The 14,905-nt window shown below is 39.1% G+C and overlaps 1 protein-coding gene across 4 annotated transcripts in view; it reads right to left on the reverse strand.

Moving 5' to 3' along the window:
* KIF16B (kinesin family member 16B) overlaps positions 1-14,905 on the reverse strand; it is a gene marked incomplete at its 3' end in the record, with an annotated part of 439,094 nt that overhangs the window by 266,294 nt on the left and 157,895 nt on the right. For all 4 annotated transcript variants that reach the window (XM_080683869.1, XM_080683868.1, XM_080683867.1 and 1 more), the window contains exon 15: positions 13,229-13,366. In XM_080683869.1, the coding sequence (XP_080539995.1) occupies positions 13,229-13,366 (138 nt within the window). The remainder of the gene's footprint in view (positions 1-13,228; positions 13,367-14,905) is intronic.

Genomic DNA, 14,905 nt, shown 5'->3' on the forward strand with positions numbered 1-14,905 from the left:
CAGGTTTAGGTCATAATCAAGGGACAAGTGAAGGGTTGGTTCTGGTGGTAGTCATTATTTAGTGGAAACAGAGTCCACATGAGAAGGAAAGCACACTTTTAGGAGACTGAGAAGGGCAGCAGTGGATATTATCCACTCCACAGTCTGCTTATCCCCTCATATAAAATTGCTTCATATATTTTCCAATTACGGAGAGGCACCATCACAATGTGAGCTGAAAATTACTACAATATGTTAATGGAAAAAAATAGAAGAGTATTGCAGAAACAGATTTCATATCATATTAAGTCATTAAAAATAATCTTGCCACCCTTGTGTTTGCATGAAATACATGTAAAAAATCCTTTTAAAAGGTTATAAAAGAAAACAAAATTACCCATGACCTTTCCTTGTTTCCATCTAAATAATGTTTGTGAACTACCTGGCACATAAAAGGGGCTCTGCTGAGGCTGGTTTACTTGTTTCCTCTATTGCATCCTTTACTCAACAACTTACTAACTTTAAAAATGTGCTTCATTTTTACATAATGCTGCTGTTCATTCATTCACTCAGCATACCTTAATGAACATTTTCCATATGCTAATCACTGTGATCAGTACTGGGGACACAAAGGTGAAGAAGTCAGACATATGCTTTGCCCTTAGGGAGCTTACGAACAAGTAGGAGAGAGAAGTAAATAATCAAATAATTCCTCAAATAAATGCAAAGCTGCAACTAAAAGAGAGCTACCCTGCCCAGTGTTCAATGAGCACATGGGGCGGGGGGGGGGGGGGTGGCGTGAGGGCAGGAGTGACAGCAGGTGAGGTCAGGAAAGAATGCCCTTAGGGAGGTGGTGCTTAAAACAAGCTCTGAAGATGGGGGGAGGAGGGGTTGCAGATCAGGGAGTAGCATATGTAAAGGTTCATTAGCAGGTAAAAATGATGATGATGATGATGATGATGAGTGATTGGAAGACAGTTGTATGTCTACAGCAGAAAGAACAAGGGAGGGCACTGCACAAGATGAGGCTTGAGAGGGAGCAGATGATAGAGAATCTTTCAGGATATAGTAAAGAATCTGGTATTTCATGGAGGTGCAACAGGAAGACAATGAAGGGCTCTGGGCAGCAGCATTACATGATTAGATGTGAGTTTCAGAAAGATGATTCTTTCCGCTGTTTGCAAAATGAATCAAAGAGGGCACAAGTAGATGCAGATAAACAAGATAAGGAGGCTACTGCAATGGTCCAGGTCAAAGATGATCGTGGCTCAGGACTGGAGAGGTGGGGTAGACAAGAAAGGAAATAAACAAATCAGGAAGATATTTAGGAAATAAGACCAGCAATACTCAATGATGGGCTAGATACAGGCACAGGGAGGTAAGGAAGTGGCTCCTGAGGTTTGGCCTGCAATAACTAGTTGGGTGTTGAGTTGTTCACACAGATTGAGAACACTAGAAAAGGACTAAGTTTGGCTTAGATGAAGAATCATGAGTTTAGTTTTTGACATAATGAATTTGAGATGCCTTTGGCAGGCAGAAATTTGGATCCGAAGCTCCAGAAGAACAGCCTAGGACAGTGGTCGGCAAACTGCGGCTCGCGAGCCGCGGTTTGCCGCTCTGTTGACTAATGAGTTTGCCGACCACTGACCTAGACTCTCGATTCCAATAATTACAGGCTGTTGTTGTTCCTTGTGATTAAGCCCCTATCCCAGTGGTCGGCAAACTCATTAGTCAACAGAGTGGCAAACCTCGGCTCGCGAGCCGCAGTTTGCCGACCACTGGCCTAGGATACCTACCAATCTATCTATCCATCAACCTACATACCTACTCACTCAATCTATCTATTTACCAAGCTACCTACCTACTTATTGCCTACTTATATATGTATACATAACACACACATACATACACACGTATGTATACATAACTACCTAATATCTGTTTATAGGTACACACATATAGGTATCATATAAGTGTGTACATGTGTGTGTGCATGTAAGTGTGTGTATGCCACACTCTATCTATTTGAGAGTCATCTCTAATAAAGGAAGCCACAGGTATGGGGAAGTCACCTGAGGAGAGGATAGAGAGATGGAACAGAATGGGCTCCTTGAAGAACACTGGCTTTCAATGGCCAACTAGAGGAACATGAACCTGGAAAGGAAACAAGAGAAGGGGCCATCAGAGAGGGAGAAGGAAAATCTCAGAAACCAAGGGAAGGAGTGATCAATGATGAAGAATGCTTCAGAGAGATCTGAAAAACGCCATCGGATGTGGTGGCAGGGAGGTCACGAGTGACCTCGGTGAGAGCATTTTGATAGCGGTCAGAAGCCAAACTGAAGGAGTTGAGGAGTAAGAACTAAGCACCTGAGCCCAGACAGACAACTCATTCACGAAGTCTGTGTATAAAGAGAAAGGAGTTGGCAGTAGCTAGATGGGGGTTATGGATCCCATGGGATAGTTTGTTGTGTTTTTGTTAAAAGAAGACTCATGAGTATACATTAAAAAGCAATATAAGAGCTGAGGGAAAGTAAATAAATGGATGAAAGAGAATGGCTGAGGGTGTAGATTTCTGGATGACATACAGAGCATGCGTGTTGCCCTGCTCTTTTGGTGTATCCAGAATTCAGTCTCCTCATTTAGTCATCAAACTAGATAAGGTTCCTTCCAGATCTTAAATTCTCTTTAACTATAAACAAACTATAGCAGATGGACTTTGTGTGAAGCCCTTAACTTGTAACTGTTAGAGTATGTTTAAACCTTCCTGAAATATATGATGACATCTTTGAGATTACTTCAGGGCCTGTTAAACACCTGAAGATAGTCAAATTCCAGATGGTCTTAAAAAGGGAAATGGCATTGTAAAAGGGTAGACAAAGATAGTTGTTAAGAACAACAAAATAAGCTTCACTTAAATCTCTGTTAATAAAACCACTGAAGGTGGTTTCACATGAGATTTTCTATTTTAATACTTCAGGTACACTGAAAAATATTAAAAATGTAAATATTCCTAGTGACTTTTAAGGAGTATCTACACTAATAAAAGAGAAAGATGCAAATTGACCATACCTTCACGACACCCACCAGCCAATCAGGAATGAGTATGCAAATTAACCCAATAAAGATGGTGGGTTAATTTGCATACACAGGCACCGAGCGGCTGGGGGCGGGGCAAGATGCTTGCGTCATCGCCATGGCGATGACACAGGTGTTCTGCACCGCACCAGCAGCTCCGGGCCTCTGGGCAGTGTGGGAAGGCAGAAAGGTGGCTCTGGGCCGGAGCGAAAGCGGTGCCAGCAGTCAGAGGAAGGAAGGCCCATTCTTGCACGAATATTCATGCATCGGGCCTCTAGTAGTGATAATAATTATTGATATCACTATTGATTTCTTTTGCACATTTCATGTCAAGTTTTCTGATTCTGCTACAACACAAATAAATCAACTTTTTTTCCTATTAAATGTCATATGAAGATTTCTGAGGTGGTGAAGTATGAATATTTCATTCTGGATTACAATTAACACAAACATAATTAGCTTTGTTCAGCTACTCTTATATCTGAGTGTGCATCAGAATCACTTGTGAAAAAGAAATAGATCGCTGGGCCCTATCCCTATATTTTCTGACTCAGCAGGTCTAAGATGGGCATTTCAAAAAGCTTCCAGTTAAGGTTGATGTTGTTGCGTGGGGACATACTTTAAGAACCACTGACTTTGGAAATAGTCCTTAAGAACAGTTTAGGCTTTGACATTGAACAGTATCTGCTGAACCATCCATGTGCAAGGTCACAAATTTGAGGAAGAAATCTAAAGTGCTTATGAGCAAGTGCAGATGAGTCCAGTGGGGGTTAGCACTGATATCTGCTGGCTTTTATGTAGTGTGTAACAGGCCTCTTCTGTTCCCTCGATGTCCTGGCTAAACTTCTGGAAGATCTATTTCCCTTTGTAGTTCCACTAAAATTCCTTTTTAATTTGCTTCTGACCAACTCACACCAGAACTTCAGCAAATGAAAATTTTATCAAAGGTTCATCAGCTCCACTCCCCAGACAATCCCTGATCCCTCTTTCTAAGCGCCTGAATAGAGGCAAATGTATTTTGGCACTCAGGCATAACACATTCAAATGCACCTAAGTGTAAACTCCCCAGATGTAGTCTCTGCAGCACTTCTAAAAGAAGAGATGAGCATTCTATGTTTCTGAGAAACCAGCAAGAAGACCAAAGGAGTCCGTTGATATGAATAGAAAATTAATTATATTTAACAACTATCAGCGCTAAAGTAACTTATAGTAAAAAGAAAAATCAATCAAAATAAGAGATAATACTTCACGGCAATTGTAGAGCAAACGCTGAATTACTTTCTTAATTATAACTGAATTGATTTTTATACCATTTCATATTAAGTATACGAGTGAAAAAGAAAAAAGAAAAATCTAAGGTCTGAGACTACAAAAAACAAACTCAAGCCTATGTACTGCACACCATGGTCAAATGCACACTTTCTTCTCCAGCAACTGTCTCCTCTTTCTACGGAATTCTACAATGAAATCACTCTATGAAATCATACTGTGGAACCATCTACCAAATCATGGGAGTGAGGAAAACTAAGTGTCAGAGAACATGTCAATTAAAGAGCATGGTGAGACTCAGTGCTACATACCTCACACACTGTTTTTGGAAGAACTCAAAAAGGGGAGAAAAGCGTCATACACAAGGCTTTAGGCAACATATGTTATATTGGTGGCCACATTGAATTCTCACAGCATTAGCAAATGCTTTTCATTTTAGTGCCCTTACCAGATAAAAACATTCCTGTAATTTAAGGCAGGGAAGCACTATTTATGCAACCCAGAAGAAGGAGGGCTGTTAACTGATACAGGTAAAAATTTCCCCCCAATGATGACAATCTGCTAAGTATAGCTAAATCACCTGTTAGTTAGTTGACATTCACAAGCATCTTAAGTGATTTAGATAAAGAAGTGGTAATTACATGTGCTTTGTGATAGGACAGCATAACTAACACATTTAAAATTAATCGTAATTTATTAATGAAAAGAGACATTCAAATACCAAATATCAGCAAAAACTGGAAGCTGGTAGTAAAGAGATAGGAAGTTGCTGGCAGTGCAGGGTGAATCAGGAATCCAGTCAAATGTGGAATTAATGGAGTTAAATCATGTGACCTAGATGAACATCCATCTGTGTTTCTATTCTTAATACCTTTACTTAAACTGCTTCATGGGTAAAAGTCAAGGTAGTTTTTAGAGTAAAAATAAAGTTCTTTGTTTAATTCTGTTTCCCAATTATTATTATGTCTTAATGAAGTAAATATACTTTATTTTTGCTTTAGTCTTTTTTTCTTTAAACCTTACAGTTACAGTTGAAAATTCTTTTGTAGACCTGTTTAATAAAAAATTTCCCTTCTTCTACAAAGGTTAACACTATACTGAAGTGTCAATGGAAGGCCACTGTCACCAATTCAACATCAACAAAAGTCCCTGGGCTTGGGTGCAGTGGTTGGGAAAGACCTTATTCAGTTAAAACAGCTCAATTGTGACATGACCTGGCTGTGGAACAGCACAGCTGTGAGATAGCTCAATTGTGAAACAGTATGGCTGTAGAACAGCCCCAGCAAGGTGGTCCAGATGAGAAGTGTCACCATTCTGCTCCAGTGAGAACTCAGTGTCATAGTTGCAGCTCAGCTCAGGTGCTGCAGCTCCAACCAGGGATAAGCATATTCAATGGAAACTGAAAGTGTGCTTCATTGAGGCACAGGTGAAGCTGGCTTCTAAGTAGAGAAGAGTTCCCACCCCCAGTCCCTGATTGGGCCACTCTCAAGCAAATGAGGATTCAAATCTTCACTGATTGACTGGTTCAAATAGCTGACTGATCCAAATGGAGCCACTGATTGGTTGAAGATGCAAATAAGTATATAGCAGTGCAGCCCAAACTGGCCAGAGCAAGTCTTTAGCCCATTGGTTGATTTATGACCCTCAATTCAAACAGCAGCAGCACAATGCAGGAAGCTTGGCAACTCAATGCAGCTTTTCTCTGAAGCAAAGAGAGCATGAGTGGTTCCTCTTTAGCAATGACTACTATACTCTGTTTACAAATTTTTGCCCAGTTAGCCACCAGGAGTCCTTAACAGGCACTTAACATTCTCAAGGTCAATAGAAGTACACATGTGCTAGTCCCATTCACATAGTTTTGTGTGTTTTTTTAATCCTAACCATAGGATATGTTTATTGATTTTAGAGCGAGAGGAAGGGAGTGAGAGAGAACCATGGATTGGTTGCCTCCCATCCATCTGCATCCCAACAAGAGATCGAACCCTAACCTTTTTGTATACAGGACAATGCTCCAATCAACTGAGCCACCTGGCCGGGGCTCATTCACATTTTTTTTTTTTTTTTTTTTTTTACTACATATAGGGTGTGGCAAAAATGGGTTTATGGGTTTTCATATAGAAAATAATAAAATACTTAATAGATAATAATACCAGAATAAACTGTTTCACATACAAATGTAAACCTACTTTTGCCCTACCTTGTAATTTGTACCACAAACAATGTATCATATAGTTTGTGTTTTAAAAACATGTTCCAGTTCTCATTTTAATAAGGCTCAAAAATCAAAAAGGTTAGCTCTAACCAGTGTGGCTCAGTTGGTTGAGCTTCATCTCACGCACTAAAAGGTTGCTGGTTTGATTCCTGGTCAGGGCACATACCCAGGTTGTGGGTTAGATTCCTGGACAATATTTCTCTCTCACATCATTGTTTCTCTCTCTACCTCTCCTTTCCTCTCTCTCTAAAGTCAATAAAAACATATTTTAAAAAACAACTTAAAAATCAAGAAAGTTAAGTTGAGAATTCTAACCTTTAATTTCTGAGGACTGTACATATTTTTCTCTTGATGGAATCTTTCGATTTGAGTCTTAAAAGTATGGTATTAAAAAGTCTTATTGTTACATGCTTCTCTCGTGTAATGCCTTGAAACATAAAGTCATCTTGCATTTCACTGTTCTAACATTTTGGAACAGCATTTTTATGTCAATTTTATTAATAGTGATACTGAGATAGCTGTTCGGTAGCAGAGCAGAATGCCAGAGAAACAAGCCCATCAGATCTGGTAATCATGGCACCATGGTATTAAAACAAGAGTACCCCCACAGGGAGAGGAAATTCTGACAATTAACCTTGAATGCCAATTACAGTTTCTTAGAACAAGTTATTTCTTCAATATGTAGATTAAAAATTTAATTCAAGTCATCACTAACTTGAATAGCCATATTTTTTAAGTGGATTTTCAATTTAGCTAAAAGTTTAAGACAAATAAAAACACACTTAATAAAAATATTACATACTCATTACCATACCTCAATCCACAAGAGAATTCAAGACATAATCATAGCTACATAGAAAATGGCAATGAAATTAAAAGCAACTTCTTTGAACTAAATAAATAAGCCATCATGTTTTGTTTTGTTTTTTTCAGGGAGGAGGTAGAAAGACAATCCCAATATTAAATATCAAGTTCTAAGCAGTTCCCACATTAAACAATATGTGCTCTACACATTCCTTTTACAGTATGTTGTTTGGAACTCAGAACTGATTTTCCTACAGAAACATCATTACACATAACAGCTTCCAAGCAAATCCACAAGAGACTTGTTTAACTTCTAACACAATAGCAGCGATGGCCACTGTAATCCACTCAATCTTCTCAGCATCCAGTGGGCAGACTGTGGATGGTGTAAGGTCCAGAAGCTTCAGATAAACATGGTTGTAGCAGGGAAAGCAAACAGAGGACATAGTCTGATGGCCAGAAAACAAGGCCAGGTGGACCCAGCTGCCAATGCCAAAGTTTGCGGGCTATTTGTGATTTAAGCACTGCTTCTACTAAAGAATGCCCCCACATTAATCCCAACCATAATTCCTTCTCTAACTTCCACAAACACCAGACTTCATTCTGGCTGTCTGAAAAACAAAACAAAACAAAAACAATGCAAGACTCAGAAATCCTAGAGTCCAGGTACTGAATTCTTTGGGCCCCACTTTCCCCATATGGTTTAAAATTGATATTAAGAGCCTGTTGTACTTAAAAACAAACAAATAAAAAATACCTGCAACACACTATAATGAAAACATTATTATAGAATGAAGGGTTGTTTTTTGTTCTCCCTGTTTTGGGGCAGTTAATGTATATCACTTTGTACAGAATTGTGTATACATGAATAAACACAGTCCATCAAGTATATATATTAAAAGCCTTCAGTTTTATTGGAAGTAGATGAAAATTTTAAAATATAAATTTAAATTCTTTTATTCTTTTATCAGTTATGTAGCCATGATTTAATTATGTTTTTCAGATCTAACTGAATAAGTAGAAGTCCCTAGCTGGAAATACATTATTTTAAATGAAAACAAATCTAATTTCTCAAAGGGTATGGGAGAATAAAATGATTCTAAAACTTCTTTGAAAAAATTGATAGACATGAATAGCAAAAATGCCACTCAGATGAGAACAGAAATTAAAGCATATTACAACACAACAAGCATTAAAATTGTGTGATACAAAAGTAGAAATACAGAGAGCTAGAACAAAGTGGAAAGCCAAGAAGTAGATATATATACTGTATGTATTCTCATTTTTGGTAAACAAAGTTTATTCAAAAGGGAGGTGGGTGTAGGGTGGGGAAGGATTATAATAAACTAGAGGCCCAGTGCATGAATTCATGCACCAGTGGGGTCCCTCGGCCTGGCCTGCGGGATTGGGCTGAAACCAGCTCTCCGACATTCCCCAAGGGGTCCCAGGTTGCGAGAGGGTGCAGGCCAGGCCGAGGGACAACACCGGTGCATGATTGGGGCCAGGGAGGGACACAGGAGGTTGGTCAGCCAGTGAGGGATTGCAGGAGGGCTTCAGGGCATGTTTGGCCTGTCTTGCTCAGTCCCAATCGGCTGAACACCAGCAGCAAGGTAACCTACTGGTCGGAGCATCTGTCCCCTGGTGGTGAGTGCACATCATAGCAAGTGGTTGAGCGGCCTTACATATCATTAACATATTACACTTTGATTGGCGGAATGGATGATCAGACGACCGGACACTTAGCATATTAGGTTTTTATTATATAGGATGGTATACCAATGTTAGGGAAATTCAATTAGATCTATATAAGCTACATATCAGTGAATCTCAGATGCATTAAATAATGAAACATTTCAAAATGAAATCCTTGAAAACATAATTAAATCATGGATAATAAGAGAAAAAAGAATAAAATGTTTACTAGTTGCATAGCAGATTTTTAAATTATCAAAGAAATCCCAAAGAAAATAGTCAAGTAAAGCAAATAGAAAGTAGATTTAAAGAATAACAAAGTTATATTTAAATAGAAATCATGCTATTGGGAAAATAGCAAAATCAAAATGAAAAAGTGGTTATAAGGAGTTATAAGATTACATGGAACACCCATTCAAGTTAATCTGGGAAAAAATATATGATTTATTTCCCATAATTCTGGCAGGCAATAGTGAAACTGTTCTGCTCATGTGTTAACAATGATATTAAAAACCAGCACAACCTCTTGTAAAACCTGTAACAATAAACACAGCCATCATAACAACATCCCCTCCCTCTGATCTGAGGGACATGAAGCCAGTACAGTAATCTCTACTGGACAAATAAACACATCTCCAATCTCTCGTCATGACCCCTGTATCACACTTAGTGCCCAGAGGAACAGCAGCAGAATCTCCACCTGATGTCCTCAGACAATAGACAGGTGGTCTGGCTGGGATCTCAATCTAGTTACATAATTCACTGGTGGGGCCATCTGTCAACTGTATACCTTCCAATTACCCATGTTTTCTGCACTAGGGTCTGTGTTCCCAAGCAGGGCTGCTACGAAAGAGCCCTACATGGTGACTGCTGGTCTGCCAGCCAATTATGGTAACTCTATGGGCTCATAGCAGAAACAGCCTCTCACCATGACTAATACAAGAACCAGTCTCTCCAACCCATATGGCCAGGGCCCTTGGACTGGTTGCAAGAAAGCAGGAAACAGTGCTTTGATAATGATCACTGGGTTCTCACTGTGTCCTAGGTTTGGGTTGTTCACCTACTATGCTGACCTGTGACCTTCCTGGCCAGCACCAGGGCACTCGAGATGTTTCCCAAGCTCAACTTACTTTAAGACTAAAAACTACTAAGAGTAAAATACAGATGAAGAGATCGATGGATGGGTAGATGGGTGGAAGATGTGGAGATGGGTACATTGGTGAGTACTCCATCAGTTGCTTTTAGAATGTCTTTGATGGACTCCATGTACCTCTTATAAAAGAATGATTGTCCTGCCGAAACCGGTTTGGCTCAGTGGATAGAGCGTCGGCCTGCAGACTGAAAGGTCCCAGGTTCGATTCCGGTCAAGGGCACGTACCTTGGTTGCGGGCACAACCCCAGTAGGAGGTGTGCAGGAGGCAGCTGATCGATGTTTCTCTCTCATCGATGTTTCTAACTCTCTATCCCTCTCCCTTCCTCTCTGTAAAATATCAATAAAATATATTTAAAAAAAAAAAAAAGAATGATTGTCCTGGTCCATGGTATGTGTCCTTCGTTTCTGAGATAACTCCTTGCAACTGCTTTCTGTTTATGATTTGGCTAACACCAATAAACTACATGCTTTCCAGACCCCACCTGTCCAAATCTTTTGTCACAACAGGTATATAACCATAAAAAACTATAATTATAAACACTATCTATAAAAATAAAAGTGTAAAATGATAATTAGACCGAATGTCCTTCTGGAAGCCGGGGCTGCAGCCGCGGGATAGAGGCAGCGGCCGTGGCTGCAAGGGAGGGATCCAGGCAGCTGCCCCCAGCTGTGAGGGAGGATCCAGGCAGCTCCCTCAGCTGCCAAGCTGTGAAGGCCTACTCTTACACGTATTTTGTGCATAGGGCCTGTAGTGTATAATATACAAAAAAGGGCTTAACATATAATATCAGTGTCTTTCTTTTCCTCTAGTATAAGTCAGTCCAAAAGCCATTAGGCAGGGCTGAGCAAAGTGGGCATCAGCATGAAAATGATAGGCATGTGGCATGGGGTAAGGAAGGTTTCTGAACTAAGACAAGGGTGAGTATGCCAACATGGGTGTCAAAGCCTCAGCAGGAAGAGGAGGGACCATGCATGAAGAGGAGGAAGCAGAGACAGAGTAATGGTTACATAATGGGAGTCAGGTTTGTCACTGTAAGAAAAGGGAGCTACAAATAAGAAAAAGGGGAAAACTAGAATAAACTTTAAGGTATTGGGTTGAAATTAGAGGTGTTGGTGTGAATTACTGGTTACTGATATAGTGAAAAATATTTCAACATACCAATATAAATGTAGTTATAAATGTTCTCAAACACACACACATACACACACACACACACACACACACACACACACACACACACACTTTCCTTAACTCTGTTAACTGACAGGACCTAATGCCCAGATCTTGGTTTCCAAATCCCATTCTCCACTAAAAAAAAGCCAGGATCCTTGGAGAATTCAGATTCCAGGAAAATATAAGATGAACCCGAGACGTGTTCACAATGGGACAAGCCAAAAGGACAGAGAAACCAGCTTAAAAGGAACTCCCCTTTGCCAAAACTGGGACAATTTGAGCTTTAAAATAAATAATGACAGAAATAAACCAAAACCTACCAAATAAAATAGCAAGCCATATGCCCCTGTGGATTTAAATTAATACATGAATAAATAAATGTTAAAAGAGAGAGTTCTTTCTTAAAGTAAAAAGCCAACTTTTTGTAAAAATAGTTTTTTTTTTAATTTATAAAAATAAATGTTGTTTTACATTAAAAAGAGAATAAATGTAGAAGGAGGAAAATCACCATTCAGCAACCATTAGAATCAAAATTAAATCAGACAAAAAGGAAAACTCAATGGATTCTAAAACCAGAGGGTGAAAGTATAAGAATGAAACATTTATGATCTCAAAGTACCTTCCCAATATCCTTATTAATAAAAAAGAGAGAAAAGAGTAACTTAATGTGTACAATTCTATAATACAGCATCTACATATTGCATTGTATGTTTACTACTCAAAGTCAAATTTCTTTCCATCATCATATATTTGACCCTTTTTACTACCTCCCCCGAACCTCCCTTTTCTGCTGGTAGTCAACATACTGTTGTCTGTGCCTATAAGTTTCTCTTTGTTTCATTTGTTGTTTTCAGTTTTGTATCAAAAATGCCAAAGAGAGAGAGAGAGAGAGAGAGAGAGAGAGAAACTTCACAGTGAAGAAGCCTAGCAAGCTCCACTTTAATCAAATGCTAACAGGAATGGCAATAGACACCCTGTAATGGGATGCAAGAAAAATACAGCATCATTTCTCCAATATTCCTGTCAAAATGCATGATACTAGTCATGAGGAAGCATCAGATAAATATTACATTTATGTGGTGGAACATTCTATAACATATCTGACGTGTAGTTTTTTAAAATTGTCGAAGTCATAAAAGTCAAGAAAAGACAAAGGATATCTTCCGGAACAAAGAGACTAGAGACACATGGCAGCCACATGTAACAGGATGCAGGACTGAATAGTGGACCCATAATGGACATTGGTTGGGACAGATGGCAGAGGAGGGCTGAGAACCAGATGGTAGAAATATCTCAGTGTCAGTTTCCTTTGAACGGTTGGATTATTGTTACATGTAAGATGCCATTGTTTAAAGGAGATACGCACTGAGTGTTCAGGGGTGATGGGGCAGCTTGTTAGCAATTTATTTTCAAGTGCTTCTAAAATAACAAGTTCTTTGTACTAGTCTCAAAACTTTTCTATAATACTTGAAATTATTTCAAAAGGAAAAAAGATATGATACCAGATCCTTTATGTTATAATTATAAATTTTCATTTAAAAATATAAATAAGGTAATAAAATTATTAAAAGAAGCCATTGTGTTAAGGTAATTTTTAACTTAAAACAATCTGTTAAAGTCATATTTCCACTACAGCAGTAACTTCTAAGACAACAACATACATGTTCCTGTTTAATTCAATAAGACAATGGTACTATAAATAAATCCTTCGACAAAATGAGAGAAAAACAGCATAATGAAGCAGTCTTCACTCTTTATACTCCTATCATCAGTAAATAATTCTAAGATGCACACGTTCCCCCATTACAGAGCCAACTTGTTTTCTAGCAAACATATATACAAAAAACTCTGAAAACCCAAACCCAAATACCTTGATTTAAGTGTGTGGCCTCCATGATCTGCACACCATTCACAGAGCACTGAGACCCACTTAGGGGTATCAGCGTCACCGTCCCCCCGGCATTTTCAAAGATACAGTGCTCACTCTCCAAATCCAGACCGTGAAGAACTAAGTTGGAAAAACAGAGAAATGTTTCTTTGGTATCTAGAACAATGATTCTCAACCTTTATTAATTTTGCCATATTGAATGTGTTTTCTTTTTCATGTAAATACTGTGAAGTGAACATTTATGTTTAGTGAGGAAGCTGAATTTTAGTTCATAGCATGAACTGACAGAACTGAAGGTATCCCTTTAATGTTACCTTAAAGGGTCTGAATATCACTTGTATAAGGAAACAGATTCTGGGATGTTTATTTAGTTCATCATCAGAAAAAAGATAACTGAGTAACTTGTCTTAACAGAATACCTTTGAGCCACTCTGTTTGATGCTGAGTAAATTTATTTCATTAGTCAACCCAAGTTCACAGTAAAACGGAGGGAACACAGGGGCTCCAATGCTCAAGAACTTATTGTGACCTCCATATTATTACAGATCCTATGTTCCAGGAGCAGAAATCAAAGATGAAGTTGGCATGACATGGATCTTGGGAGGACCCAGGAAGTCTCCAGAAGCTGTACTGGGATGCACCCTGCCACAGCCTGTGACAACCCTGAGAGAACTTGACCTCACAGACCTCTCATCACAGAGCGTGTGGCAGCTAAGGTTTCCCTAATCACACATGGCCATCCTGAGTTATTCTTGTTTAATGAATGGCCAGGCATAGATGTGAACGCCTGTCAAATAACCCTACACGATTTTAGGCACAGATCTTCACCAGCCGCTCAGGACAGGCGAAGTACCTCCCATTGTTCTCCATAGAATTGCACTTCTCTGCTCACAGAAAACACGTGTTTTTACCACTCACCATCATGTAAAGCCACCTCAAAGGTCAAACACATCATTTAACGATTGGAAGAAGAGGCCTGATGCCTAGTTCTACTCAAAAACTATTGATCCTAAGGACTTCTGGGAATTGGTTTTCTGCTCTCTCAGTTTCACAGCAAACAGTAAATATACATAGGAATTTCTAGGGTTTGCTTGATTAACAACTTACACTGGTAGAAAACCAAGTTCATTGCCAGCAATTCTAAAAACAGCTGCGAAGATACAATTCTTCCCTGCCGACCCCACCTGGCCACACACACATATACACACCACCATCACTGACATGATTTCCCAAAGTTACGGTTGTAAAGCCTGGCATGTCCTCACCCTGCTCAGGCAGCATCACTAGGAAACCCAGGGAGCCGTGCCTCCATATGTGTGTATGCTGTATGTGTGTGTATTCTATTTCCCATTATCATCTTTGTGCAGGTACATGTCTATATCCTTCCCAGTAAGGGGCTTTATATCCTTTACCTGTGCCTATTGCCTGTTGACACATTTCCATCAATCAGTGTCCCACTGTGACAAGAGTAGAGTGATTTAAATAACTATACTCTTGAAAGCTATGACAAAGTATTGAATACATGGAGGGTGAGGGGGAAGAATTCACAGTTTCATTTTATTCACTAAATTAATTCTTCTGTTTTATTAATTTGAATTTCACATTATAGAAATATACATACTGATCTATATCAAATTTTTAAAAGATTCCCTTTTATAA

This window comes from Plecotus auritus (genome assembly GCF_963455305.1).
Source record: "Plecotus auritus genome assembly, chromosome: 8".
Taxonomy (NCBI): Eukaryota; Metazoa; Chordata; class Mammalia; order Chiroptera; family Vespertilionidae; genus Plecotus; species Plecotus auritus.